Raw genomic sequence first — 26,816 nt, forward strand, 5'->3', positions numbered from 1 at the left:
ATCTTTGCAGTGAGTCCGGAAGGTGGAAAATTATTACCTCCAGTTTACAGATGAACAAAACTGAAGTTTCAAGGGATTTAATAAGTAACAGATATCACAGAGGTAGCAAGTATGGGCACATGAGGGAAATATTAATATTTCTAACCCTTAAAGCCATATTTTTTGCAATATAGCTTTGACTTTTATCTGTTTGCAAACAAAAATAGAACCACCGTCCTTGCTTCTAAATTCACCATCCCCCCACCCTGTTTGGAAAAGCTGGCAGGGGAGGAAAGCCTGTCTGAGCATGGTATGGCATTGGTCCTCATGGCACTTCACTCCATCCCATGTGATGGGGGCAGCCGGGGACTGAAGCCAGAGCCCTGCCCCAAAGGGGACACTGGGCCTGGACCTGCGCCGGGCAGGCCCCAGGGTTCGTGTGTTGACTCTGCTGGCAGACGTCTTTGCATTCAAGCATTTATTATGTCTTGATCTAATTTCATTTCATAAAATGTTTCTTTCCTTTACTAACTGCAACATTATAACAATAATTAAATGAGAAAAGGGTATTAGGAAGCAGATTATGATTTTTATGAATAGTACCAGCAAAGGGAATTGGGCAAATTAGGGGAAAAAAGAGAATCTTTTTATGGTACTGAAAATCTAGAACAAGAGTGCAACCTAGCTAATAGCAAAGCCCCTTGGAATCCATTCATTTACCCACTGATTAGTGAACACCTCCCACGTGTTCAGTAAGTGCCGCGCATGCAGCAGTGAACAGAGCAAACCAAATCCCTCTTCTCAGAGCTGACGTGCTCGTCGCCTGCCTCTCTTCCTTGCAACGTCAGCTTTACTTTTCTCCGTTTTGCTCACTGGCTATTAGCTGCGGATGGACATGGGGAGTGTGGAGCTGAGAGAAATATTTTAAACAGGGTGGCCCTGGCGGCGCTCGCGGAAAGGATGGTGTCTTATGATGCAGCCTTGGGCTGAGCCAGGGGGAGCCCTTGGGGAGGAGCTTCCAGACAGAGAGGCCGGCAGTGCTGAGACCCTGTGGGGCACACGTGGGCCAGGTGGGGCCGGCGTGGCCGAGCGGGGGGCCGCGGGTGTCGAGCTAGGAATGGGGGTAGGGGGTAACTAACAAGGCGGGACAAACGTGGGCAGACCCCGAGACTCTTTAGGCTGTGACTCTTTAGGGCGAGGCTTCCACTTTGGGATAAGAAGCCTCCGGGGCTTGAGTGGAGGAGAAGCCCCTATGGTCACATGCTCCCGGGAGCCTTCCGGAGACCTGCGCTGCAGGGGTGGCTGGGAATTTCATAAGCAGTGGGGAGCTGCGGGGTGTCTTCTGGATGAATGATCCCTGGGCTTAGGTTGCAGTGTGAAAGGAAGAGGGAAGGGAGGGATGCCCTGGACCAGGGGTTTCCTGCAGACGGGTAGGCAGCACCTGCAGCGGGGCCTCTCAAGTCCCACAGCTGTCGGCCTCTGCGTGGAGGCGCTGAACCACGGGGGCTCCAGGGAGACGTCTGGGCCGAGGGTAGGAGTGTAAGTCCTGAGCTGGGGATCAAGCGCCGGCACAGTGATGAGGGGCCCGTGGGAGCATTGACCACTGATGAGCACCTTCAGGCATGCAAGGAGGGACAGCCCCGAGGAGCAGACTCCACAGCGAGAGGAAGGGAACCCATCCAGCGAGGCAGAGCTGCACTGCTGGGACTTGGATCAGCAGGCACATCAGAGGGGCGCGGAGGGACTTGTGGGTGCTGGGGACATTCCCTTTCCTGACCTGGGTGCTGGCCGTATGCTTGTGGAAACTCTTTCAGCTTTATTTACACTTTGTGTGTGTGTGTACACGTTTCCGTTTTCCCTAAGAATACTATACTTCAATTAAAACATTTAGAAAATTCACGTATTTGGGAGGCCTAGGGAGAGGAACTGCTTGAGGCCAATGGGTTCAAAGCCAGCCTGTGCAACAGAACCCATGTATACAAAAATTTAAAAATTAACTGAGCGTGGTGGCTCGTGCCTGTGGTCACAGCTACTCATGAGGCTGAGGCGGGAAGATCACTTGAGCCCAGGAGTTCAAGGCTGCTGTGATCTATGATCCCACCACTGCACTCAAGCCTGAGTGACAGAATGGGACCTTGTTTGTAAATATACATATGGATATGTAAAGAGAGAAATTGGACATAGTATATCTAGTTATCTTTTTTTGAAGAGTTTTGCAGTAAACAGAGAGTGAGAAATGGGGTGCTATTCAATGAGGTCAAGAGTGTTCTTTTTTTGTTTTTGTTTTTGTTTTTGCTTTTAAGTGGGAGAAATGATAGCATATTTGTTCATGATGAAAATGACCCAAAAGAGAGAAAAATAGATGTTGTGAAATACGGTGGGAAGGAGAAGGAGGGGACAGTTAGGGGAGCAACAAAAAACCCCCTTGTGCAGCAAGCACCTTGCACATACATGACATCACACACCTCTTGGGGCAGATGCACATGAGGCATTAGGCTATGAGAATCATATACCTGTTCCCAGGTCACGCTTCCAAGGGTAGAGCCAGGATTCGGTGCCCCCACCATCATTGCCCGCTTCTGGGTCAGTGATCAGTGATTACTGTACTTAGTGACAGATTCCACCAAATACTGCCCAAGTGTTAGAGGAAATCACAGTCTTGCTTTTAACATTGCAAATACCCACATAGGGAAGAGTTATAGAAGTCTGATATCCTTGCCTCTTGTCTTCAGTAAAATAGCAGCCCTGCTTGTAGGTCCCGGGGATATGTCTGTCGTTCTCCCTCTGACTCCATTAAAACCGGATTATATTAAATTATGGGAGAGAACCAAGCAATCTTGGGTAATGATATGTACTAAATGTACTTATTGTTTCTCTTGAATTTGGTGCTTTCCAGCAGAGTAGAAATATAAGTCAAGTACAGGCTGTTCTTTCTCCTCTGAATAAGATGCTCTGCAAATTCTGCAAAGGTGGAGGGAACAATTGCGGGATTTGGGTATGAAAACTTATCACTCAAGTAAGCTTTGTAGGACATTAAGGGACACGACACCATCATCGTTCCAACAGGAATTAAGTGTTTCCCTTCTCAATCTTACTCTGGATATTAATTCTAATTATTTATGGCTGGTGTGTAGGATGCAATGTTTTCTGTCAATTTCCCAGAAAGAGCCTAAACCTTCCTGTAACCACCGTCAAGACATTGCTTAGAGAGTGTGGGGACATGTGTTCCTCCCAGAGATCCAAACAATGCCAGTAGTTGCAATTTGCTTTCTTAGTTGTGTTCTTGAGCTGCCGGGCTGTTGATGAACTAATCAACAGGGCCATCGTAATCAGACTTGGATGATTTGTCCCCACTTTCTAGGTTTTTTAAATCAATTATTTAATTTTTGAGACAGGGTATCACTCTGCTGCCCAGGCTGGAGTGCAGTGGTACGATCATGGCTCACTGCATCCTCAGCCTCCTGAACTCAAGCTATCCTCACACCTCAGCCTCCCAAGTAGCTGGGAATACAGGTGCCTGCCACCACACCAGGCTAATTTTAGTGTTTTGTAGAGATGGGGATCTCTCTTTGTTTTCCAGGCTGGTCTCAAACTCCTGGGCTCAAATGATTCTCCTGCTTCAGCCTCCCAAAGTGCTGAGATTACAGGTGTGAGCCACCGCTCTGTGGCCCCCAGTTTTTTAATATGGAAAGAACAAGCTGATTTGCCCAGGGAAAAAGTTGAGGTCAGTAAGATCATCTGAAAGTAGGGAGAAATCAGGAAATCCTGAGGACTTCAGCTCATTGTCCACACCTCTGGCCCCCTGCTGCTGCTGGAAAAACTCAGTTTGTCTTTCTTTAAAGTTAAAGGGTACGTGTGGAGGTTTGTTACATAGGTCAATTGCATGTCATGGGAGTTTGATGTACAGATTATTTCATCACCCAGGTAATAAGCATCACCCAGGTAAATACCTGATAGGTAATTTTTGGATCCTCTCCCTCCTCCTACCCTCCTTCCTCAAGTCGGCCCCATTGTCTGTTGTTCCTTTTCTTTGTGTTCATGTGTTCTCAATGTTTAGGTTCCACTTGTAAGTCAGAACATGCAGTATCTGGTTTTCTGTTCCTGTGTCAGTTCATTTAGGATTATGGCCTCCAGCTCCATCCATGTTGCTGCAAAGGACATGATCTCCTTTTGTTTGTAGCTATGCAGTATTTCATGGTATGTATGTACCACATTTTCTTTATCCAGTCTACCACTCACAGGCATTTAGTTGGTTCCATGTCTTTGCCATTGGGAATAGTGCTGTGATGAACATATGCACACATATGTCTTTATAGTAGAATGATTTATATTCCTTTGGGTATATACCCAGTGATGGGATTGCTGAGTCAAATGGTAATTCTCTTTTAAGTTATTTGAGAAATTGCCACACTGCTTTCCAAAATGGCTGAACTACTTTACACTCCCACCAGCAATGTAAAAGCCTTCCCTTTTCTCCACAACCTTGCTAGCATCTGTTATTTTTTGACATTTTAATAATAGCCGTTTTGACTGTATGAGAGTTTCTCATTGTGCTTTCGATTCGTATTTCTCTAATGATTAGTGATGTTGAACATTTTTTTCCTATGGTTGTTGGCTGCGTGTATGTTTTCTTTTGAAAAAAATCTGTCGTGTCCTTTTCCCACTTTTTAATGGGGTTCTTCCTTGCTTGTTAATTTGTTTAAGTTCTTTATGGATTCTGGATATTAGACCTTTGTTGGATGAATAGTTTGCAAATATTTTCTCCTATTCCGTAGGTTGTTTGTTTACTCTGTTGAACATTTCTTTTGCTGTGCAGAAGCTGTTTAGTTTGATTGGTACAGTTTATCAATTTTTGGTTTTGTTTCTATTGCTTTTGATGTCTCCACTGTGAAATCTTTGCCAAGGCCTATGTCCAGGATGCTATTTCCTAGGTTATCTTCCAGGGTTTTTATAATTGTAGATTTCACATTTCAGTCTTTACTCCATCTTGAATTCATTTGTGTATATAGTGTAAGGAAGGGATACAGCTTCAACTTTCTGCATATGACTAGCCAGTTATCTTATCACTATTTATTGAATAGCGAGTTCTTCTTCCATTGCTTGTTGTTGTCGACTTTGTCAAAGATCAGGTGTATGGCTTTATTTCTGGGTTCTCTATTCTGTTTCATTGGTCTATATGTCTGTTTTTGTGCTAGTACCATGCTGTTTTGGTTATTGCAGCCTTCTAATATGGTCTGAAGTCAGGTAACATGATGCCTCCAGCTTTATTCTTTCCACTTAGGATTGCCTTGGCTATTTGAGCTCTTTTTTGGTTCCACATGAGTTATAAAATAACTTTTTTCTGATTCTGTGAAAAATGTCATTGGTAACTTGACAGGAATAGCGCTAGATCTTCAAGTGCTTTAGAGAGTATAGCCAGTTTAACAATACTGATTCTTCCTATCCATGAGCAGGAAATATTTTTTTGGTTGATTGTGTCATCTCTGATTTCTTTGAGCAGCATTTTATAATTCTCATTGTAGAGATCTTTCACCTCCCTGTTAGCTGTATTCCTAAGTATTTTATTCCATTTGTGGCTATTGTGAATGGAATTGCTTTCGTGAATCTTGGGTGTTGTTGGTATATAGGAATGCTACTGATTTTTGCACAACTTTGCTGAAGTTGTTTATCAGATCTAGGAGCTTTCAGGTAGAAATTATGGGGTTTTCTAGGTATAGAATCATATTATCTGCCAACAGAGATAGTTTTTCACTTCTCTTTCTATTTGGATGCCTTTTATTTCTTTCTCTTGACTGATAGTTCTGGCTAGGACTTCCAGTACTTTGTCAAACAGGAGTGGTGAGAGTGGACGTCCTTGTCTTGTTCCGGTTCTCAAAGGGATTGCTTCCAACTTTTGCCATTCAGTATGAAATTGGCTTTGGGTTTGTGATAAATGGCTCTTATTATGTTGAGTATGCTCCTTCAATGCCTAGTTTATTAATGGTTTTTAACATGAAAGGATGCTGAATTTTATCAAAAGCCTTTTCTGCATCTATTGAGATGATCATGTGGTTTTTGTTTTTATTTCCCTTTATGTAATGAATTACATTTATTTGTTTGCATATGTTGAACCAACCTTGCATCCCAGGGATAAAACCCACTTGATTGTGATGGATTAGCTTTTTGATGTGCTTCTGGTTTTTGCTGAAAATTTTTACATCTATGTTTATTTAGTATATTGGCCTGAAGTTTTCTTTTTCTGTTAAGTCTTTGCCAGGTTTTGGCATCAGGATGATACTGATCTCATAGGATGTGTTAGGTAGAAGTCCCTCCTCCTCAACTTTTTTGAAATTGTTTCAGTAGGAATGATACCAGCTCTTCTTTATACATCTGGTGGAATTCGGCTGTGAAGCCATGTGGTCCTGGGCTTTTTCTGGTTGGTAGGCTTTCTATTTCTGATTCAATTCTGGAACTTATTATTGGCCTTTTCAGGTGTTCAATTTCTTCGTGGTTCAATCTTGGGAGATGTTGTGTTTGCAGAAATGTATCCATTTCTTCTAAGTGTTACAGATGGTGTGCATAGAAGTGTTCCTGGTAGTCTCTGAGGATTTTTGTATTTATGATTGTGTTTATTTGGATCTTCTCTCTTTTATTCTTCATTAGTCTAGCTAGTTGTCTATCAAGCTTATTTATTCTTTCAAAGAACAAACTTCTGGATTTGTTTATCTCTTGTATGGTTTTTCACTCCTCAGTTTTCTTCAGTTCACCTCTGATTCTGCTTACTTCTTGTCTTCTGTTAGCTTTGGGGTTGGTGTGCTCTTGTTTCTCTAGTTCCTCTAGGTGTAATGTTAAGTTGTTAACTTGAGATCTAACTTTTTGATGTGGGCATTTAGCACCATAAACTTCCCTCTTTAGGTGGGGGAAGCTTCCCGCTGCTTTAGCTGTGTCCCAGAGATTCTGATATATTGTATCTTTGTTCTCATTAGTTTCAAAGAATTCCTTGATTTCTGCCCTAATTTTATTGTTTACCCAAAAGTCATTCAGGAGCAGATTGCTTAATTTCCATATAAGTGTATGGTTTTGAGTGATTTTCTTTATGTTGATTTTTTAAAAACAATTCCAATTTTTAATGTGTATTTATGTGTTTATTTTGCCAATTACTCATTTAAGAGATAATTAAATGTGAAGTCTCTAAACCTTTTTTTTCTTTTGAGCTGGAGTCTCACTCTGTCACCCAGGCTGGAGTACAGTGGCGTGATCTCGGCTCACTGCAACCTCCATCTCCCGGGTTCAAGCAATTCTATTGTCTCAGCCTCCCAAGTAGCTGGGACTACAGGCGCCCGCCACCATGCCTGGCTAATTTTTGTATTTTTAGTAGAGATAGAGTTTCGCCATGTTGGCTAGGGTAGTCTCGAACTCTTGACCTCAAGTGATCCGACCGCCTCGGCCTGCCAAACTGCTGGAATTACAGGTGTGAGCCACCGGGCCTGGCCTCCAAACCTTTGCTTACACTCCTCACTCATGGTGTTTTACCTACAGGTTGTTTCTCATCCTCACCCCGCTTGGAGCCCTTCCGTTGCACTCAGAATTCTTGAGCAGTCAGTGCTGGGACATATAAGCTCTGCATCCTCAATCTCCCCCAGTCCCATTCAGATTGATTCATTGGCCATCGACTGGACACCTGCCATGTTCGCATGTTTAGTCTCATTGGATTCAAAGGATATCACTGGTCACAAAGCATCCTCCTTGCTCAGGCATTTGCAACCTGTGCAGATGGTAAAAGGGGGCACAACCCTTGCTGCTGGGACACAAAAAGCCTCTGAGTGCTGAGGAGCGGGGAATGCAGTACCCTGGGTGTGCTGGAGGCCGTCTGACCCTGTCCTCCACTGGGAGTCCATGAACAGATTTCTCTTTGAATTCCCTCCTCCTCCTTTCACCTCATGTCCTTTTCCATGGTCCTCTTCTAGAACACATTTGGAAGAACTGTCCCAGCAGCTCTCCCCAGGAGACAGATAACGGATGTCCATTGTCCATTTGTCTGCACATAAAAGTGCAGTTTGGGAGGGAAGAAATAGAGAGTGCAGAAGAGATTCTGGCTTTGTGCTATGGAAATGGCTGTATGTACTTTCCCTTGTTCTTGCTCTAATTAATTTCAGGACACAGTTTGTTTCCCCATTGGCTGCCTTATCCCATCTTGTGTCTGTTTTCCAAAGAGCTAAAGATGTTAAAGAGTACAGCATTTCTTCCACTTTTTTTCTTGTTCTGGAAGGGATGCTAAGGCTGGGAGGTGGCTGCATTTACACAGACCCACTGGGTGAGTCTGTGGTGGATCAGGGCTTGAATTCTGGCCACTGTGTTTCCTGGAGGCTCTGAGATCCCTAACATGACAGCTATGTGATGCACTCAGTGTGGTGAGCCTTGGACATAAATAGCTGAGTCCATCAACTCAACTGGGCTCCCTAGAACACAGAACCTGCAGCAAGGTTGGAGTTCTGTGGCCTTATCTGGAAGTGCGATTCCAGACCAGTGAACATGAGGGAAATGGAAAGGAGGTGTGGAAGGAGGTGGGGTAACATAGGGTAGTGCCTTCCCCTCTGGCCTCTGCTTCTTAGCAGGTCTCTGGGTAGGCTTTACTGAGACAGCAGAGGGCAACTGGAGAGGGAAGTAGCAGTGTAGCTCCCAGTGTTAAAGTCTGCCCCACTGGGAATGAACCTCCCTACACGAACAAGTTCCAGACCGTGCTTCCTCCAGAGCTGCTGTGGAGGCCAGAATCTGGGAGCCTGGGCTGGAGTTCATCAAGCTGGTGGTGGTGGGAAGAGCCAGAGACCCCAGGCAGTGGACTGATGTGGCCTGCATAAAGTTAGCCATTGGAAAGGCCAGGGCAGAGCAAACAATTTGTGAGCCTGAGAGACAGCAAGGCTGAGGGACACTGAGACACAGGAGGTGAGTCTGCTATTTCTCCCTCTGGAAGCAAAAGCGCCAACTGAGAGTCACCTCAGCATGCAAGAATCAGAGGAGCACCTTAGCCCCTCTGTAGCCTTTGGTGCCCAGCACACCCAGGGTACTACATTTCCCTCTCCTCAGCATTCAGAGGCTCTTTGCGTCCCAGCAGCAAAGGTTGTGCCCCCCTTTACCATCTGCACAGGCTGCAAATGTCTGAGCAAGGAGGATGCTTTGTGACCAGTGATATCCTTTGAATCCAATGAGACTAAACATGCGAACATGGCAGATGTCCAGTCGATGGCCAATGAATCAATCCAAAAGGGACTACAGGAGATTGAGGATGCAGAAAGCATAGAAGACTGCCTTTCCTCCTAGGACTCAAGGAGGTCAAAACTGCAGCATAGAGGTGCATTCTGGTCCACACCACCTCACATCAAATGACAATTTGGGTTATGTAATAAGCTGACATCAGTCTGTTTTTCAGAGTGCAACCTGTGTTAGCCAAATTCAAACCCACATTAAAGAGGGTAATTCTCACCAGGACAGCCCTGTTTTGAGTACAGCAGGGACCTGCTTGGGTGTCAACAGCAAATCTTCCCTGGCCATAGTTCTAGTTCTCTGTTGAGCCAAGAACTGTGCTGCTGCAGACAGGCACTGTGCAGGGTATGGAGTGGAGGGCTTGCTGCCACACACTCACGAAACAAGAATGGCAGCAAGGGCAAAGTGCTTTAGATGCACAATTGCACCTAATTCCCACAGCAGCCCCGTGAAATTAATACTAGTATTATCACCATTTTACAGACGATAAAATTTACAAATTGGAATCCAGGTCTGTACAAATCAGGGTCTGTGCTGTTTTAAAACCTTTCACATATGCCCAGAACCACTGTTTCACAGAAAGTTTACAGTGACTTTTATTTCATCTTCAAGAGAATCCTGAAATAGGCACATTCTATTGTACCTAGCAAGTGAGGAAGTCAGCGCCCAGCAAGGTTGTTTAAGGTGTTCAGGATCACACAGCAGGTTGGCTGCATGCCAGGACTGGGGCCCACAGTAGGTGAAACTGTGAGGAAATCCACAAGCACCTCTAGGTGCTCAGGATTGGCTCCTACAGATTCTAGTCCAATCTCATTCATGACCTCATTTGCTTTTCAGTTTAACACTGCTTGGTTTTGGTTTACTACTTTTCCCATGGAAACATTTTTTAATTATGTCTTATCAGTTATTCTCCACTTATCCCATCAACAAAGGGTCAGTTTTGTGATTTTAAAATATACACTATGTAGACCTTTATCTTTCATCATATGCTAAAATAAACTCACAATGAGTTTAATACTTAAACGTAAGACCAAAAACTATAAAACTACTAACAAAAACCTAGGGAAATCTCTCCTAGATATTGGTCTAGGCGAAAAATTAATGGCTAGGACCTCAAAAGCACAGGCAACCAAAATAAAAATAGACAAACAGGACTTAATTAAACAAAAAAGCTTCTGCACAGCAAAAGAAATAATCAATAAAGAGACACCTTGCAAAATGGAAGAAATATTTGCAAACTATACATCTCACAAGGGATAATATCCAGAATATACAAGAAATTCAAACAACAGGAAGAAAATGCTACAAATAATCCCATTAAAAAGTGGGCAAAGGATTTGTATAGATTTCTCAAAATAAGACAAACTGCTAACAGATGTATGAAAAAATGCTGAACACCACAAATCATCAGAAAAATGCAAATCAAAATCACAATGAGATGTCATCATCTTACCCCAGTCAGAATGGCTGTTATTAAAAAGACAAAATAACAGATGTTGCTAAGTATGCAGAGAAATGGGAACTCTTATACACTGTTAGTAAGAATGCAAACTAGTAGAACCACTATAGAAAGCAGTATGGAGATTTCTCAAAAAATTAAAAATAGAATACCTTTGACCTAGCAATTCCACTACTGGGTATCTACCCAAAGAAAAAGAAATAATTATATCAAATAAATACCTACACTCTCATAGTTATTGCAGCACTGTTCACAATGGCAAAAATATGGAATCAACCCAAGTGCCCATCAGTGGACAAATGGATAAAGAAAATGTTGTATAGATACACAATGGAATACGATTTGGCCATAACAAAGAATGGAATAATGCCATTTTCAGCATCATGGGTGGAACTGGAGATTATTTGGGCACAAAAAGGCAAATACTACCTGCTCTCACTTATAAACATAAGAACTAAAAAGTCTGATCACATGGAGGCAGAGAGTGGAAAGATAGATAATAGAGACTGGGAAGGGTGAGTAGCTGGAGGAGGGTGAAGAGAGGTGGGTTACAGGGTACAAATGTACAGTTACGTGAAAGGAATGCATTCAATGGTTGATAACAGTGTAGGGTGACTATAGTTAAACAAAACTGTATTATATTCAGAAGATGACACCTTAAATACCCTGACTTGATCACTACACATTGTATACATCTAACACAATTTCACAGGTATCTCATACATTTGTACAAATTTTTTAAAAGTTATGCTACAGTATACAGTCATTTGTCAGAAGAATCAAGTGATTTATTTCATATGTCTTCATCACAAAAAAATGAGCTTTCCACATATGCAATATATTATTACACATTTTTGAAAGTTAGGAAAAAGAAAAAGAGACTGGAAGAAAATCACTCCATCTGTAGGCAGTGGTTGGTTTTTCTCTTCCTTCCTGCATGTGTCTTTGTGTTTATTTATTTTTTTGTTTTAGCACCATTAATGTGAATGGGATTGTCAAACCTTTCCTAGTTTGAAAATAACAGTCAGAATAGAAGCATAATTGTACAGCTTAACAAATTATTTTAAAGCAAGTGGCCAAGTCACCATCACCCAGGTCAGGAATGTCCCTGGGACCCCCAGGGTAGAAGGACTGGCACCTTCCAGCCATCCTTCCTCCTTACTGCTCTCCTTCCTCCCCACCCAGTGACCACTAGAATGACCTCCACAGGACACACTTTTCTTGCACATTTTTATTATTTTACCACCTAAGATTGAGTTCCTCAACCTTCATGTCTTCATCTTTCTTTAGTTTATTTTTTATTTTTTACTTTTTTTGAGATGGAATTTTGCTCTTGTCACCTAGACCAGAGTGCAATGGTGCGATGGCATGATCTCGGCTCACTGCAACCTCCGCCTCCCAGGTTCAAGCAATTTTCCTATCTCAGCCTCCTGAGTAGCTGGGATTACAGGTGCCCGCCACCACAACCAGCTAATTTTTATATTCTTAGAGACAGGGTTTCACCATGTTGGCCAGGCTGGTCTTGAACTCCTGACCTCAGGCTATCTGCCTGCCTTGGCCTCCCAAAGTACTGGGATTACAGGTGTGAGCCTCCACGCCCAGCCCATGTCTTCATCTTTCCTTATTGTACTTGCAAAAGTCACATTGCATCTGAGTGGCACTCTTATCTTGTCTCTGCTCTCAACAGAAAAATTTCCAACATTTCACTGTTAAGTAGGATCTTTAGATAACTAATTTTTAAATCATTAATGGATGTTGAATTTACCAAAGGCATTTTGCATAAATAAAAAACAATTATATGAATATTTGCCTTTAATCTACTAATTAAATTACATTGACTGATTTGAAATGTTAAACCAACCTTGCATTCCTAAAATAAACCCTAATTGATCATAATTTGTATATGTTGCTGAATTTTTTGCTTCTGTTTTGCTTAACATTTTTGTGTTTCTGTTCATGAGAGAGATTGATGTGTATTATCCTTTGGTAATTTCATTAAGTTTTCATACCAATGTTACTCCGGTTGTGAAGAGTTCCCTTTTTCTGTTCTCTGAACATTTATTTAAACTGAAATTATCTATTTTTCAAATCTTTGGTGGCAGTTATTGGTGGAGCTCTTTGAGCTTGGACTTCTCATCATAGGAAGATTTTAAATTAGTGATTTACTTTCTTTAATATTGATATCTCTGATTAGGCTTTCTGTTGTTTCTTGTATCAGTTATGGCAAGTTATATTTTTCTAGGATTTTGTCAGTTTCATCAAAATAATCAATTTTAATAATATTTTTAAAATATGAATTTGGACTTTAAGAACTAAAGAGAAGATTATCTTTTCTAGGGATGGATGGACAGACAGAAAGAAATACTTCAAAATGACAATGTTATTGTTTTACACTGGTGATATTTAACTGTAGAAATCCTTATATTCCACTACTTTGCTCCTCATTTCTTCCTAAATTTTTTATTGTCCAGCTTGAATGATACCCTTCTGCCTAAAGAACATCCTTTAGAATTTCCTTTAGAATGGCTTTTCTTCTGGTAAACACTCTCTGTTTTATGTCGTTAGAAATATCTTTTTATCACATTTATTCTTGCAGGTATGTTCATTGGGTATAGAATTCTGCTCCACAGTTTCCTCTGTAGTTGTGTCTCAACTCCTGCCAAACCCATTCGCTGAGTTATAATATTGGTTTTTTTTTTATTTTCCAGTTCTATAATTCCCATGTGTCTTCTTTTTCAGATCACCTACAACCCTTCTTGTATGTTTCAGTCACCTGCCAACACTTCCAAGTTTTGTTTTATTTCCTGGAACATAGTAAGCAGAGGTATTTTAGTCTATGCCTGATCATTATGATACCTGTGAGTCTGGATGTTTGTTGTTTTTCCTTGTTCTTCACTCATGGTATATTTTCTCAGATGTTACTGATTTTATGCTGCTCATTATTTTTGACAAAGTATTCATAGTAATATTTTGAAGATTAGGAAGATGACACCTTTCTTCGGATAGGTTATTTCTTTGCTTTTTTCCAGGACATAGGGCACAAAAAATTCAAGACCATCTTAGTCCACACTCAAGCTCTGAGGTAAAGCAGAGCTGGGCTGTAGCCCATGAGGGGCTGGTATACTTTCATTTCACCTTTTCTCCCACAGCTTAGCTCTTTGGTGCTCCATCCTATGGCTGGTTTACAGGATCTCCCTCTTTGCTGGGCTCTGAACCCCCACTTGGATTCCCACCATCTCACAAAGTAACCCAAAACTCACCCTCTCAGACACCTCTTATGGTCAGCAAACATCCCTAGGGCATGTGTGTCCTCATATGACTGGTCCACCCTTCTGAATTATTGTCCTCTCTCTGGTCTTGACCGAATAATCCCTCATCTTATCTCTTTAATGCTTTACAAAATATTTTCTTTGATGTTTCTTTAATGTGTTTTAGCTGTCTTCTGTAGAAGGGTTACCAGTCTGGCATTATTAGAAGCAGAAATCTACATTTCTGTTTCCTTAGTTGTTTGTACAGATAATATATTATTTTTTATAACAGCAATATTTTTGACTACAAAATTGGAAGCTTGGTTTACGGACCTAGATTATCTGTCACTTGAATTCCCATTTCTTCTGGTACTAACTGAAATTCGAACTGGCTCTTTGCACTGCATGAGTAACCAACACAATGCTATCAAGGCTAATGAGGAGTGTAAGGACATGGGAAGAAGCCCACACAGCTCACTCCAATGCAAATGAAGAAACAATCTTTATTTAAATGCTACAAAGAGCCACTGGGCGTGGAATCTGCCACATTGTAGATGCTCACTTAAATGCCGGTTGTGTTTGTGTCTGACGCAAAGATGTGCACACCTGTGTTCTGCTTGGTCATTTCATAAAAATGAACCATGTGGTTTATGAATGCAGCATTACCAAAGAGTGTCCAGAGTTGGGAGAGATTGTGGCTAAGATCAAATCATGCTGCCAAATCCTGTGAGCACATGCCTTTGGCAGGACTGTAGACAAGTTTCCCTAACCCATGGGGACTTCTGGGGGAAGCTTCATTCTTAGTCCTCCAAGCTCTGCCACTGAGCAGGGAGGTGAGGGCTGGAGGTGCCCATAGATGAGAGCTGTTCACAAGAAGTGTTAATTCCCTGGTCTTTCTGGCTTGTTCCTGCACGGTAGATGGACACAATAATGACAGAGGTGCCCTGAGTAGGACACGGCCTCAGGGAGGAAGTAAATCGCAGGACTTCAGCTGTATGCAGCAGAAGGGAGACCTGGACACAGGCCTGGGATGGCAGTGGAGGGCCAAAAGCCCTGAGTGCAAAGCAGGGTCTGTCCACTGACAGGGCATTCTTAGCGAGGAAGCATTGCATTGAGAGTGGAGTAGACCATCAGGAGGAGTTGTCAGAAAGCAGCGTATAGAAATGGTGTGTTTGGAAAACAACCCATCCTTAGCCCAGAAGAATTTTCTTCACAAGGAAATGAGCAGAGACATTCGTCAGGCACTGTGGGGTCACAGTGGATACCTGCTCCTACAGACAGATGTGGAGAAGAATATCTGGAGGAAGGCCAGGGGAGTTCGTTCTCCTCCCTTCAATTGCCCCCAACCAGGAGCACAGTCACAGTCAACCTTTGCCTGACACAATAAATGAACTGGGACTTTCCCAAACGTCTGAAACAAAATGCCCCGGGTGTTCTCAGAAGCTGTCACCTATCCATCTTTCTAATCACTTATCTTACCAAAGTGAACAACATTTTCATGTTCTCTCTAAACCCTGTCACAAAGGCAGACCTCTTTTGAAATGTCTATTATTCTTTTTTTTTTTTTTTTCTTCAAAGTTGTGTGCTTAGAACATGTGCATTGTGTGGAACTGGAGCTCCACGGATTCCACACCTCGATGGTGCTGTTCATAATCATGCATAAGTGTGGGTGTCAGAGGCATTTGAACCAGAGTGACTCCATCTTGAACAGGGGCTGGTTAAGGTATCGCTGAGACCTGCTGGGCTGCATTCCCAGGTTAGGCATTCTAAGTCACAGGATGAGACAGGAGGTTGGCACAAGATACAGGTCATAAAGACCTTGCTGATAAACAGATGCAGTAAAGAAGCCAGCCAAAACCCACCAAAACCAAGATAGCAATGAAAGTGACCTCTGGTCTTCCTCACTGCTCATTATATGCTAAAAGACACTCCCACCAGCGCCATGACAGTTTACAATGCCATGGCAATGTCAGGAAGTTACCCTATATGGTCCAAAAAGCGGGGGGACCCTCAGTTCTGGGAATTGCTCACCCTTTTCCCAGAAAAATCATGAAAAATCCACCCTTTGTTTAGCATACAATCAAGAAATAAGCATAAAAAGAGCCAACCAGCAGCCCTCCCTTGGGGCTGCTCTGCCTGTGGAGTAGCCGTTCTTTTATTCCTTTACTTTCTTAATAAACTTGCTTTCACTTTACTCTATGGACCCACCTCGAATTCTTTCTGGCACGAGGTCCAAGAATCCTCTCTTGAGGTCTGGATCGGGACTCCTTTCCAGTGACTCTGGGATAATGTTCCATGCACCCCGCCAGATTCCACTTTTATCCTTAAGTTCCTTATTTTTTAACGTCCCCAAATTTAAAGTAAATTGAATCCCATCTAATGAATGCGTCTGTTAGGCTCTGGTAGATTCAGAATCAGCACAAGAGCCAAGTTTTCCCTTGAGAGTCGCAGGGCATCCAAGGTCATGGGCAGGTAGTCGGGGGGCATCTGGGTAAAGACATGAAACCTGTGCTGGGGTCCAGGAGAAAGTCCTGACAAAGGGCGTCTCAACCAAGCAGGAGTGATGGAGCCACACAGAAAGAAAATGCTACCCAGGGACAGATGGGTGGGAAGAGTTTGCAGTGGGCCCACATCTGCCTCCCTGGGTGAGTGACATGTAAACGAAGGTTGCAATGAGGGCTATAAGAGCCCAGCCAGACACAAGTATAACACTGACTTTGCAGACAAATGCATTGAAAAACATTGCTAGAGGATGGCTCCAATATTACCGCATGGGTTTATTTTAACTTGTATCAGGGAAATGTGTGAGGGCAGTTAAGCAGTCAAGTAGCATCTTTCCTCTCTCTCTCCCTCCCCCAGTCTGTATCTCTGTCTCAGTATGCGTATTTAATATGCTGATTGTAGCTTCTGAGAGCTGTTTTGCAACTTCTGGATTTAAAGAATTCCATATAAATATTAATGATCTGGTGCAGCCAAGACAAATCAGGTTTCTTATCTATTTTTTTCCTCTGGAATCCATGCTGCAGTTAGTTACTGATTTTAACTTGTTTTGATGTGTAAATGAACAAATACATCATGTCTGCTTTGCTCCTTGCAGTGGATTGGATAGATGTTTTTTTCCACTGATAGGTGATGCATTGTCTTGGTAATTAGCATCTTGATTTTGTGATTATTTGTCTGTAGCAGAGAAAATATGCATGCTGATTGTCCAAGGGCAGAGTCTGCAAACCTGTGATGTGTGGGATCCAGGGTTGACATCGCAATGCATTACAATGTAAGCTGTGCACTCTTTCTTTTGGACTCAGGGCTCACCTCCAATTACATTTCCCACATATGATCATTTTTCTTTAAATGATGTACCTGAAGCTTTTAGAATTTAGCATGCCTCCAACAGCAAAGCTGTTCACACGTTTCTTTTGCATCTCTTTTAAGATTGAGGTCTTCTGTGCAGGTCCTACAGAATTATGGTTTTGTGTGGTGTCCCTTGGCTTCTGGTCACTATCTGTGGCCATTTCTGTGACTGCCAGGCCAACCTGGTCAGAGGCTGGGACAATCCAACAATGTGCTGGCTGATCTCAAAGGTACTGGAGCATCATTACAAGTGTCTCCAGCACAGCCATGTGGGCAGCCAGTGCTGTCCTCAAATGGCCTCAAGCCAGGTCTCGAAGCTCCACCTGTGTCAGGGGATGTGGCTATGAGGCTGTGGTTACTGGAATGTCCCTGCCTCCTAAATAGCTGATGGTTGAGGACTGACCCCTCTTGCCGTGAGCGACAACTCGTGAACAATTGTCTCTGGGAAACTATTTCACTGAATTCTAATAGATATCTAGCAGACAATTACCCCAGATTTCACTTTGTCCTCAAATCTTAGGTTCTGTTGACCTCATGCTAAATCAAAAGTACGAATTGCATTTTAAGGTAAAACCTTGGGTTATTATATAATTGACTATTATATTATTGAAAAAGTTACTAGGAAAAGAGAACAAATCTGAATTAGAAATGTCCATCCAGATGCTACCTCGAATAGATTTAGGAAACTTACTGTAGCCCAGTTAATCCTTACTCTAAGGGTTTTCTGGAAGTAGAGATCCGGAGTTTAGACCCTGTGCTACAGGTGGGCAGAGCGCAGCACACATGCCCACCCCTGGGGTGACGTAGGGGAGCATGCAGGATCAGCGGGGGCCAGGGGCTGCCAAGCAAGAGGATTGCAGTCAGCAGAAGATCGTGTGCTCCTGTGTTCGTCAGAATGCTTTCCCCTGGATGCTGACTTGGAAAGTGGACACAGACGAGCAGGAGAAGGAGCAGTGTTTGGAGGATGATTCTGGGATCTTCGTTTTGAAGCTGCCCTGGGCAGTTTAGGCAGTACTGTCCATAGGGAGTTGGAAATAAGGAGTTTTCAAGAATCATGTGTTATATGAACGAACCTCTTTCCACTCATTTGGGCTTTGTTTGCCACTGATGACCTGGTGAAAGTTCTTTTTGAACCTTGGCCGGGCACTGTATCTCATGCCTGTAATCCCAGCACTCTGGGAGGCTGAGGCAGTTGAATCACCTGAGGTCAGAAGTTCGAGACCAGCCTGGCCAACATGGCGAAACCCTATCTCTACTAAAAATATAAAAATTAGCTGGGCGTGGTGGTGCGCACCTGTAATTGCAGCTACTAGTGGGGGCTGAGGCAGGAGAATTGCTTGAACCCAGGAGGCAGAGGTTGCAATAAGCCACGATCATGCCACTGCACTCCAGCCTGGGAAACAGCCAGACTCCGTCTAAAAAAAAAAAAAAAAAAAAGGAAAAGAAAAGAAAGAAAACTCCACCTCATTCGGGCTGATGAGAGTCCCAGTTGGGCACCGTGGTTCTGGCCAAAGGGCTGTCCTCAATGCCTGATTCACCCGGGCTGCTGGAGTGGAAAGCGGGGCTAGGAAGAGCCTTGGCCCATGACGAATGTTCGCCCCTCCTGCTGCCTGGCTGTGACTTTTTCTCCTCAAGAGCGAGACAGTCACCATGGGCCACACTCACAGTAGAGATGGCCTGGGGCTCCACCTCTCCCTGCTTCAAGGGCTGAAATTCACAGGCAGCTGTGGGGACAGGGAAGCCCAACTGCTCTCTCACTGGCACACTGGGACTTGAGTTGGCCACAGCTGGAGAACCTTCTATTAATTACTTTCTTCCCTTTTTGTAGACTTTTTAGGTATACTCCATTTGATGAAAACCTAATCTTTTGAAACTCCCAATATTTACAATGGTTAAGTCAAGGGCAGTTATGTGCATCACAAATACCCGAAGGTAACATTAACGTATTAACATAATGTCTTGCAATTTACTTCGAGTATATTTAAAATACAGGTTTATACAGAAATCTATTTTACAGACTTTTCCAGGATGAGATCTTCTTATGAAACAAGATGTTAGAGCACATTCAAAACATCTTTGGCAGCTAAACCCCGTAGTCTCCAATGCTGAATTTTAGTGTGTCCTTCCAGTTGTATACCTAAGAAAAGATATTTTAATTATAAAGGTATGATCTATCAATGCTTTCTAGAATATAAACCCGCGACAAATAATGCAGAAATTATTTTAAATTTTGGCAATATTATCTTCTAAGTATTTTTTTTTCTTTGAGACAGTCTTGTTCTGTCGCCCAGGCTGGAATGCAGTAGCGTGATCTCAGCTCACTTGCCTCCTGTGTTCAAGCGATTCTCCTGCCTCAGCCTCCTGAGTAGTTGGGACTACAGGCGCCTGCCATCGTGCCCAGCTAATTTTAGTACTTTTAGTAGAGATGGGGTTTCACCATGTTGGCCAGGCTGTTCTCAAACTCCTGAGCTCAGGTGATTTGCCCACCTCGGCCTCCCAAAGTGCTGGGATTACAGGCGTGAGTCACCGCGCCCCTCCAATAAAATCTTAAAGGTGACAATCCATCACCCACCAACTGACCCACTTCAAGTGACAGCACTGCAGGACCCCTGTGTCCAGACCTCTGCACACAGGAACATGAAACGTGTGCACATAGCAAAATACTCGGGAGGAATACACGAGGTATTATGTATGCTGATCTCATAGATGAGACAATAATTAAAAAGTGACTGAAACTACCTTTCCTGTTGGTAAGGGAAAGCTTTCAGCCACAAATAAGGCAATAAGTACCTCTCAGACCGCCCGATGCCCATCAGTAAGGATGGGGCTGAGAAATGTAGATGGAGGGAATCATGTGAATGATATTGATAACATAAGCTCAGTTCTCTTGGCTAACCCTTGCACTCTAGAATTAAAGCTAAGATTAGGTGATGTTCAGAAAAACAGCATACAGTAGTACTTTGTGTGGAGGACAGTAATTTTGTGTGTCCATATGTTGGTGCAAGCCAAACCTATAGATTCACATGAGGAGTGACAAATGAGTCATTGGTTGATCAGCACATTATAGATTCTCATGGGAATTCAGGGCTATTTTAGGTTCATCTCAGTGTCATGGGCATTTTAAAGTTGCTCATCACATTACCATCTACACCTCTGCTGTAAAAGAATGGCATAGCAAGAGGACAGGACCCATGCTTCATGACTCTGGAGGTAGCAGTTCTCGGCATTGTCCCCCTTTCCTTGCCTCTTTGCTTAGCTTTAGCATTTTCTGGTGCTTAGGGAGTTATAAGAATCCCAGACAGAGAGCATAGCAAATGCCCAATTTAGAGCTGAAAAAATTACCTCGATCTTGTGCTTTGACGTGGAAGGCGGATGTGGGATGCCCTTTGCTTTTCTTTTTCTGTCCTTCCTTTTAGACGGGGCACTCTTTATTTTTAACCTGTCTAGACTGTGTATAAAGTAGTAAAGGGTCTCTGAAGCACAGCTGCAGCATTCACTTGTATCAGTCTATATGTATGTCCCTGGAAGCTTTGCATTGTGGCAGCACTCAAGCACACACAGGAGCAGAGGATGGTGAGCCCCCGGACTCTGCTGGGAGCTGGAAGGGATGGATGCCTCGGTGAATTCGGAAATAAATGATGATGCAACAGGACTGCTGACTGCTCAGGGGACTTGGAAATAGCAAAACAGATAGGCCGAGAGAGGTGCCTTTGAGAGCCGGCCCTGCACTAGAGTGTAGGAAATTGGAAGAATGAGTTTATAACCACGTCACCAGCACAACTGACTCTCCAGAAGCTCCATGGTTTGGGGCCACTTGAACATTCGTATCTCAGCTCACCGTGCAAGGCCTGACCTCTATCTGGACAGTATCACCCGTCAAGAGCCCACTCCACCCAGTCTGAGCTTGTGTTTTCCACACATGTCTGCACCCCAAGGCTTCCCCATTTCCCCCATTCTGCCATTATCCTCTTTGCCCCTTCCCTATGCTCCCAGGTCCATCCCACGTGCAACACTACCCACCACTACCACCACGTGGTGCCTCTGATCATCTCTTTTTGGTCAAAAGGAAAAGCACAGGAGCTTCCAGGCCACCCTGGAAAGGTTTTCAGGCACAGAAAACACAAAGAACAGGTGGGCAATACTTTGTGGTGCTGCCTGCCAGGAATCCTAAACACAGGTGAAAACATGGAAATTGCAGCTCTCACCCAGCTAATTTTAGACTGACACTGGTGGGTGGACAGACAGGGTATCTTGAGGCTCTCCAAGCCCAGTTTTAAAATGATTCTCTGCATTCCTGTGATAATTTTGAAAAATTTTGCCCTGCTCTTCATAGGTGTATAGAATGCTTTGCATTCCTTTGGGGATGTCATACGGGGTGTGAGAACCAAAAAGGATATGGTAAGTGGCGATTCTTCATTCCAGAGCCACCTGTGTCCATGCAACGATTCCGAATCACCCGCCGTGGGCACTCGGAAGCATGTTTATGCATGAAGCTGTGCACACAGTGGGGCCGAGTGCTAACCAGCCAGAATGAATGTACTATCCCCATCTCTGATTCCACAGCAGGGCTCCTGAGTCACGCACACCACCCACAAAGGAAGCTCAGATTTATGCATTGCCTGATTGTTCTGGTCCTTAAGCTGGATTTTAGGTAATTGGAAAGGTATCTTGCAAGTAACACTCTCAGCAGGGCACAATTTATTATGCATGAAAGTTGAATCTCGAGAAAGGGAGTTGCCCCAAATTGGCTGATGAGCTGATGAGTCTGGAGGGAGGCAGAGCCCTTCACGAAGCCACCTGACCTTCTCCCTGCCTGGCCCAGGCACTGTGTATTTGCCCAGGTGCATGTAAGTGTTCTTTGCCCAGAGCTGTGCTTTGGTGCTGCCCAGGGAGAGGGAGATGGGTCCACAGGAGGAAGCCAGGCCACTCTGGGCGCCTTTGCCTTGTCAAGAAGGGCTGCGTCTTCTTTGAGGGCTTTGCCCTGCTGCAATGACAGGAAATGAGTTGAACTGGCATCTTATTTCCGTAGTCAGAGGGGCATCTTCTGTCTTCAGCCAGCTCCCAGGCACGCTTCCTGGCAGATTCTCTCAAATCTGCTCCCCTAGCTGAACCGCGCGATGCTCAGGATGTTGCCTCTGAGTGTTCGCCTTATTTCTGCTGCTGGAACTACTGTCTGCCCACATCCAGGGCTCCAAACCACGGCCCACAGCTCCCTCCCCTCGCCTCACCACATTCTCCAGGTTGTGAATCCCAAGCATTCTCTCTCTACGAAGGCTCCTGGCCTCTCCATTCCTGTCTGCTGTCCCTTTACTCTAGTCTGGTTCTCATGGCCTGCCACTTTTTGGAACCATTAGATTGTTCTTCCAGTTCACCACCCTGTTTTCGTACCTCCCTTTTCTCTTGTGTCAGCCAAAGTCCCCAAGTTAATGCTCCTAAGGCGGGTAAGCTGGTGCCTGTCTCCAGCCCAGGCTTCAGCGGTTCCTGATGCTCTGCAGAGCTCACTCAGAGCACCTTTGCTGGAGGTTGGTGGCTCTCACAACTCAGCTTAGGGGCTTAGGGCTCTACTTCCAGCACCCCCCTCCTACCCACAGCAGGACCATCCTGCCCACAGGGTCTCGGCAGGGCCACACCCTCCCTCTCCCACTCTCTCCTGCCTTCCGTACCCTGGTGTGCACTTGCCACCCCAACCTTTCATGGCCTGTCCTCCCATGCCACCCCTCCAGGAGCCCTTCCTCAGCCTCTACCTGGAGGCCTTCTACCCACAAGCTTCCACTTCCTCCACAGGAAATGGGCCAGGTGCCTCTCCCAGGCCCCTCCTCATGCAGTGTGGCTCTGCTGTTCGGTTTTAGCCCATGGTGCTGGTCTCCCTTGAGTATTCTAAGTTCAAGAATCATAGCGAATCTGGCCAGAGCCCTCTTGTTACTGTCACGTGTGATCCCCGAGAATGGGATAATACTGTAATTCAGGTGTTCTAAAATAAAATACAGGGAGCACCAAACCCTGCACTGCTTCCTGTAATTGCATGTCTTAATGAGAGTGTTCTTGACATATCCAGTTCCATTGCATAGCTGTGCTGACAGGGACATAGCCACTTAATGGCAAGAGCAAGAAAAATATTGCCCCAGGGAATATCACATAGTTTATGTATCAAGTTCTCTAAGGGTCTGCGTGGTTAGAGGCAAAAAATTCAACCTGCCACCACTGTGTGCCTTTCATGAGAAAGGCCGATTCTTTCTGCAAATTCTTCATTAATCCTCGTCACCACTTAGGAGCACGGAGGCCACCCAAGACTTTTCTTTTCTCCAAATAATTCATCTTTTTTATTTAGATAGGAACAGTCTGACCTTAGCTGAAAGGGCTGGGAAGGTGCCTTTAATTTTTGGACAGGGCTTAACCCTTTGGTGCCAGGACAGACATCACATGCCCCTGAGTCCTGAGTCTACTTGGGAATATTTGTGATGGTCCCTGTTGACATAAACATCCTTGTGCCTTTGTCTTAAAGCAGTAGAAGAAAGCAGCCTGCGCTATTATTCATGACACGTGACATGCCAAGCCATCAGACTAAAGAATGGCTTTGGCAGCAGGACTTAAAACTGATCTTGGCACAACCTTTCATTAACCTGCAAAAGATTAATTTTATTTCCCAGTAACTTAACAGAATTCAAAAGCTAGGAGAAAAGGCTTAAAGGAAAGTCAACCTTAGATATGTTTCTAAATATATCTTAACTCAGAAATATTCCCCCTCGGTCCCAGCATAGAATTATAACAGCTCTTCATCTTCAAAAAGTGTGCATGAAAGGTTCCGGCTCTTGGTGGTCCATAAACAAATGGTTGCAGGAGTCAAGAACTCAGGGTCTGGGAGGCTCCTGGATCTAGACACATCACTGCCAGCCACTCAGGAGCAGGGACAAACCCCAGAGGGTATCCACCCCAACAACGGGACACATCCTGCGTGCCCATCTCAACCACAGGCTGTCACATCCTGAGCTTTTCCATGTGCCAGGCACCATGCTGAGTGCTTCATGAGCTCTGTCACATGCGTGCCTCCACAACAGTGATGAAATGGGAAGGAATGCTTTATGGATGAGGAGATTGCGTCTCTGGGAGATGGCACCATGGGATGGGGTGAAGGCAGGGTGTCAGAGCAGACCCTCCCAATGCTTGGCTAGACTGCCCACCTCCAAGGCAACCTGGAAGATATCAGACCTCCCTGTTACTTAGATAAAGGGTCTGGGTGCTTGGGGTTGGAAGTTTGAAAGCATCCTGGTGACGGCCAGTCCCAGCTATGTGATCCTGGCCAAGTTACTCCCTATCCCAGGGCCTCTGAGATAAGATAAGACAAGATGTGGTGAGGCTGACAGCTGCTGTGTGTGCTGTATGGGAGCAAGCAAGCTTACTCTGCAAATCAGAGAGACAGCACCATCCGCACCTGGACAGCCGCTCCCTGTCCTGCCATCTCCCTGGACAGAGCTGCATGCCCAGGCCTGGTGCAGTCTCCTTGCTGGCCTCACCATCAGCCTTCCATGACACAGACATGCCCATGGACCCCAGCATGGAGCTAGGACTGGGGGAGAATTTGCCCTCAGCGTACCCATTGTGCCTAGCCAGACCCCGAGCTTCCTGTGTCCCCCATTGAGGATCCTAAAGCCACCCGCACCCCCTGCCTCGACACCTCGACACAGAGGTTCTCCCTTCATGCTTGCCCTCCTGACCTTGTGCCGGGAACTCCTGCTCAGCCCACACAGAACCAGCTCCTGAGGCGTCTCCCAGAGCCCTTCTAGACTGACGGAGTGCCCCTGCAGCTCTTCTCCAGCTACAGTTGGGACTTTAAGGAACATTCCCAGCTTAAATCATGACACCCAAAGGACAAGGGCGTAAATGGCATAAATGGGATTTGGAACCTGAATTCTTAGTGTCTGGAGATAGAAGAGGATGGTAATCTAGGGCTTTGGGGGATAACATGAATGGAGAGGCCATGGTGCCTCCCGGGTAGGGGAGAGAGGCTGTTACCAGTGCTGGGTGAGGCAGACCATGGAGAGCACCCTGATCGCCAGCAGGGTTGGACATCACTCTCAGATCTTTTCTTTTTTTTGACAGTATCTCTCTCTGTTGCCCAGGTTAGAATGCAATGGCACTATCACGGCTCATAGCAGCCTTGACCTCCGGGGCTCAATTGATCCTCCTGCCTCAGCCTCCCAAGTAGCTGGGACCATAGGCACACACCACCATGCCCACCACACCTGGCTAATTTTTAAATTTTTTTGTAGATATGGGGCCTCACTCTGTTGCTCAGGCTGGTCTTGAACTCTTGGGCTTAAATGATCCTCCCACCTCAGCCTCCCAAAGTGCTGGGATTATAGGCATGAGCCACTGCACCCAGCCTCACTCTGAGATATTAATGTGCATGATTAGACTTTTTAGTATTCATGTAATCTGTGGTTTGGTAAAGGAATATAATAAATATACTGTTTTGTTTGTTTGTTTGACTGGTTGTTGTAAAGAGTGAAGTAGGGAGGCAACAACCAAGAATAAAGGGAACTGGTTCATCAGAGCACTTTCCCCAAACCTCCCACTCTCCAGTGAAAACAGAATCTGAGGGGAACTAACCTAAAGTTGCTAATTTAAGACTCTGGAGTGATCACAGCAATATATTAAATTAGATCTTAGAAACTGGGGCTAGGAAAATCAAAAGAAGGAAGGAAGGAAGGGAGGGAGGCAGTGAGAGAGGGAGGGAGAGAGGGGGAGGGAAGGAGGGGGAGAGGGAATCACATGGGAGGAATGAGCTAACCCTCCACACAGATCCTTTTTGGAAGTTGTCAGGGTATAAATAAAATACAAATACTATTAAAGTGCTAATTATTGACAAATTGTTGTCAAGGAGAAGTCCTGCTTCGCCTATTTAAATGCTTAGGCTATACTTAGAATGTTTATATGCATAAATTAATGTAATTGGTGAGTGGAGAATGAAATGAACAGAACTTAACAATACCTTGTAGTTTGGACCAGGTGTGGGGAAATGTTCTCAAACGTCTGACTTGTCAAATATTTTAAAGCAGCATTATTGCCTTCAAGCACTTCTGTTACCTTGCAATTAACAAGTTTATGTTTCAAAGGAGTTATTTCAGGGGCCTACTTTAATAAGTGAAAGCTAATATTTGAAATTAACAACCAATTTGTACATGTTTATTGAAATTCTTAAAGACGTTAGTATCTTAAGTAGGTTAGGCAGCTTCCTTGCTAATATTTGAACATCCATGTAATTGGTCCACACAGCGTTTTGTCCACCCTAATAGCTTGCCTTTCCTTGTGTGATGGTCTTCTAAAGATCCTCACACCCCAACACCCGTGTGAAATGAAATGGACCCAGGGAGGGGTGTTGCCCCAGTGTTGCAGGAAACAGGGACTCTGATAATCAGAGAACCCCACCACCCACCTGAAATCCTTAAAGGGGGTGATGGGCAAGACCTGGGTTCAGCCTGGATCTTCCGACCCCAGGTTGTGCTCTCTTACAGCTCCTTTAGCACCCTTCCAGAACCAAG

General features: G+C 44.4%; 1 protein-coding gene across 10 annotated transcripts in view; it reads left to right on the forward strand.

Annotated features, from left to right (window-relative positions):
- SYNDIG1 (synapse differentiation inducing 1) overlaps positions 1 to 26,816 on the forward strand; it is a 188,279-nt gene that overhangs the window by 112,136 nt on the left and 49,327 nt on the right. The window contains exons 4-5 of one of the 10 annotated variants that reach the window (XM_009216672.4): positions 21,611 to 21,675; positions 23,062 to 23,308. The exons of 8 other annotated variants lie outside the window; for them this stretch is intronic. In XM_009216672.4, the coding sequence (XP_009214936.1) occupies positions 21,611 to 21,658 (48 nt within the window). In that variant the 3' untranslated portion in view covers positions 21,659 to 21,675; positions 23,062 to 23,308. Of the gene's footprint in view, positions 1 to 21,610; positions 23,309 to 26,816 lie in introns of those variants that run through there. One more of the 10 variants, XM_009216671.4, reaches the window with a different exon arrangement.

The sequence above is a fragment of the Papio anubis genome, chromosome 16 (genome assembly GCF_008728515.1).
Source record: "Papio anubis isolate 15944 chromosome 16, Panubis1.0, whole genome shotgun sequence".
In the NCBI taxonomy this organism is placed as follows: domain Eukaryota; kingdom Metazoa; phylum Chordata; class Mammalia; order Primates; family Cercopithecidae; genus Papio; species Papio anubis.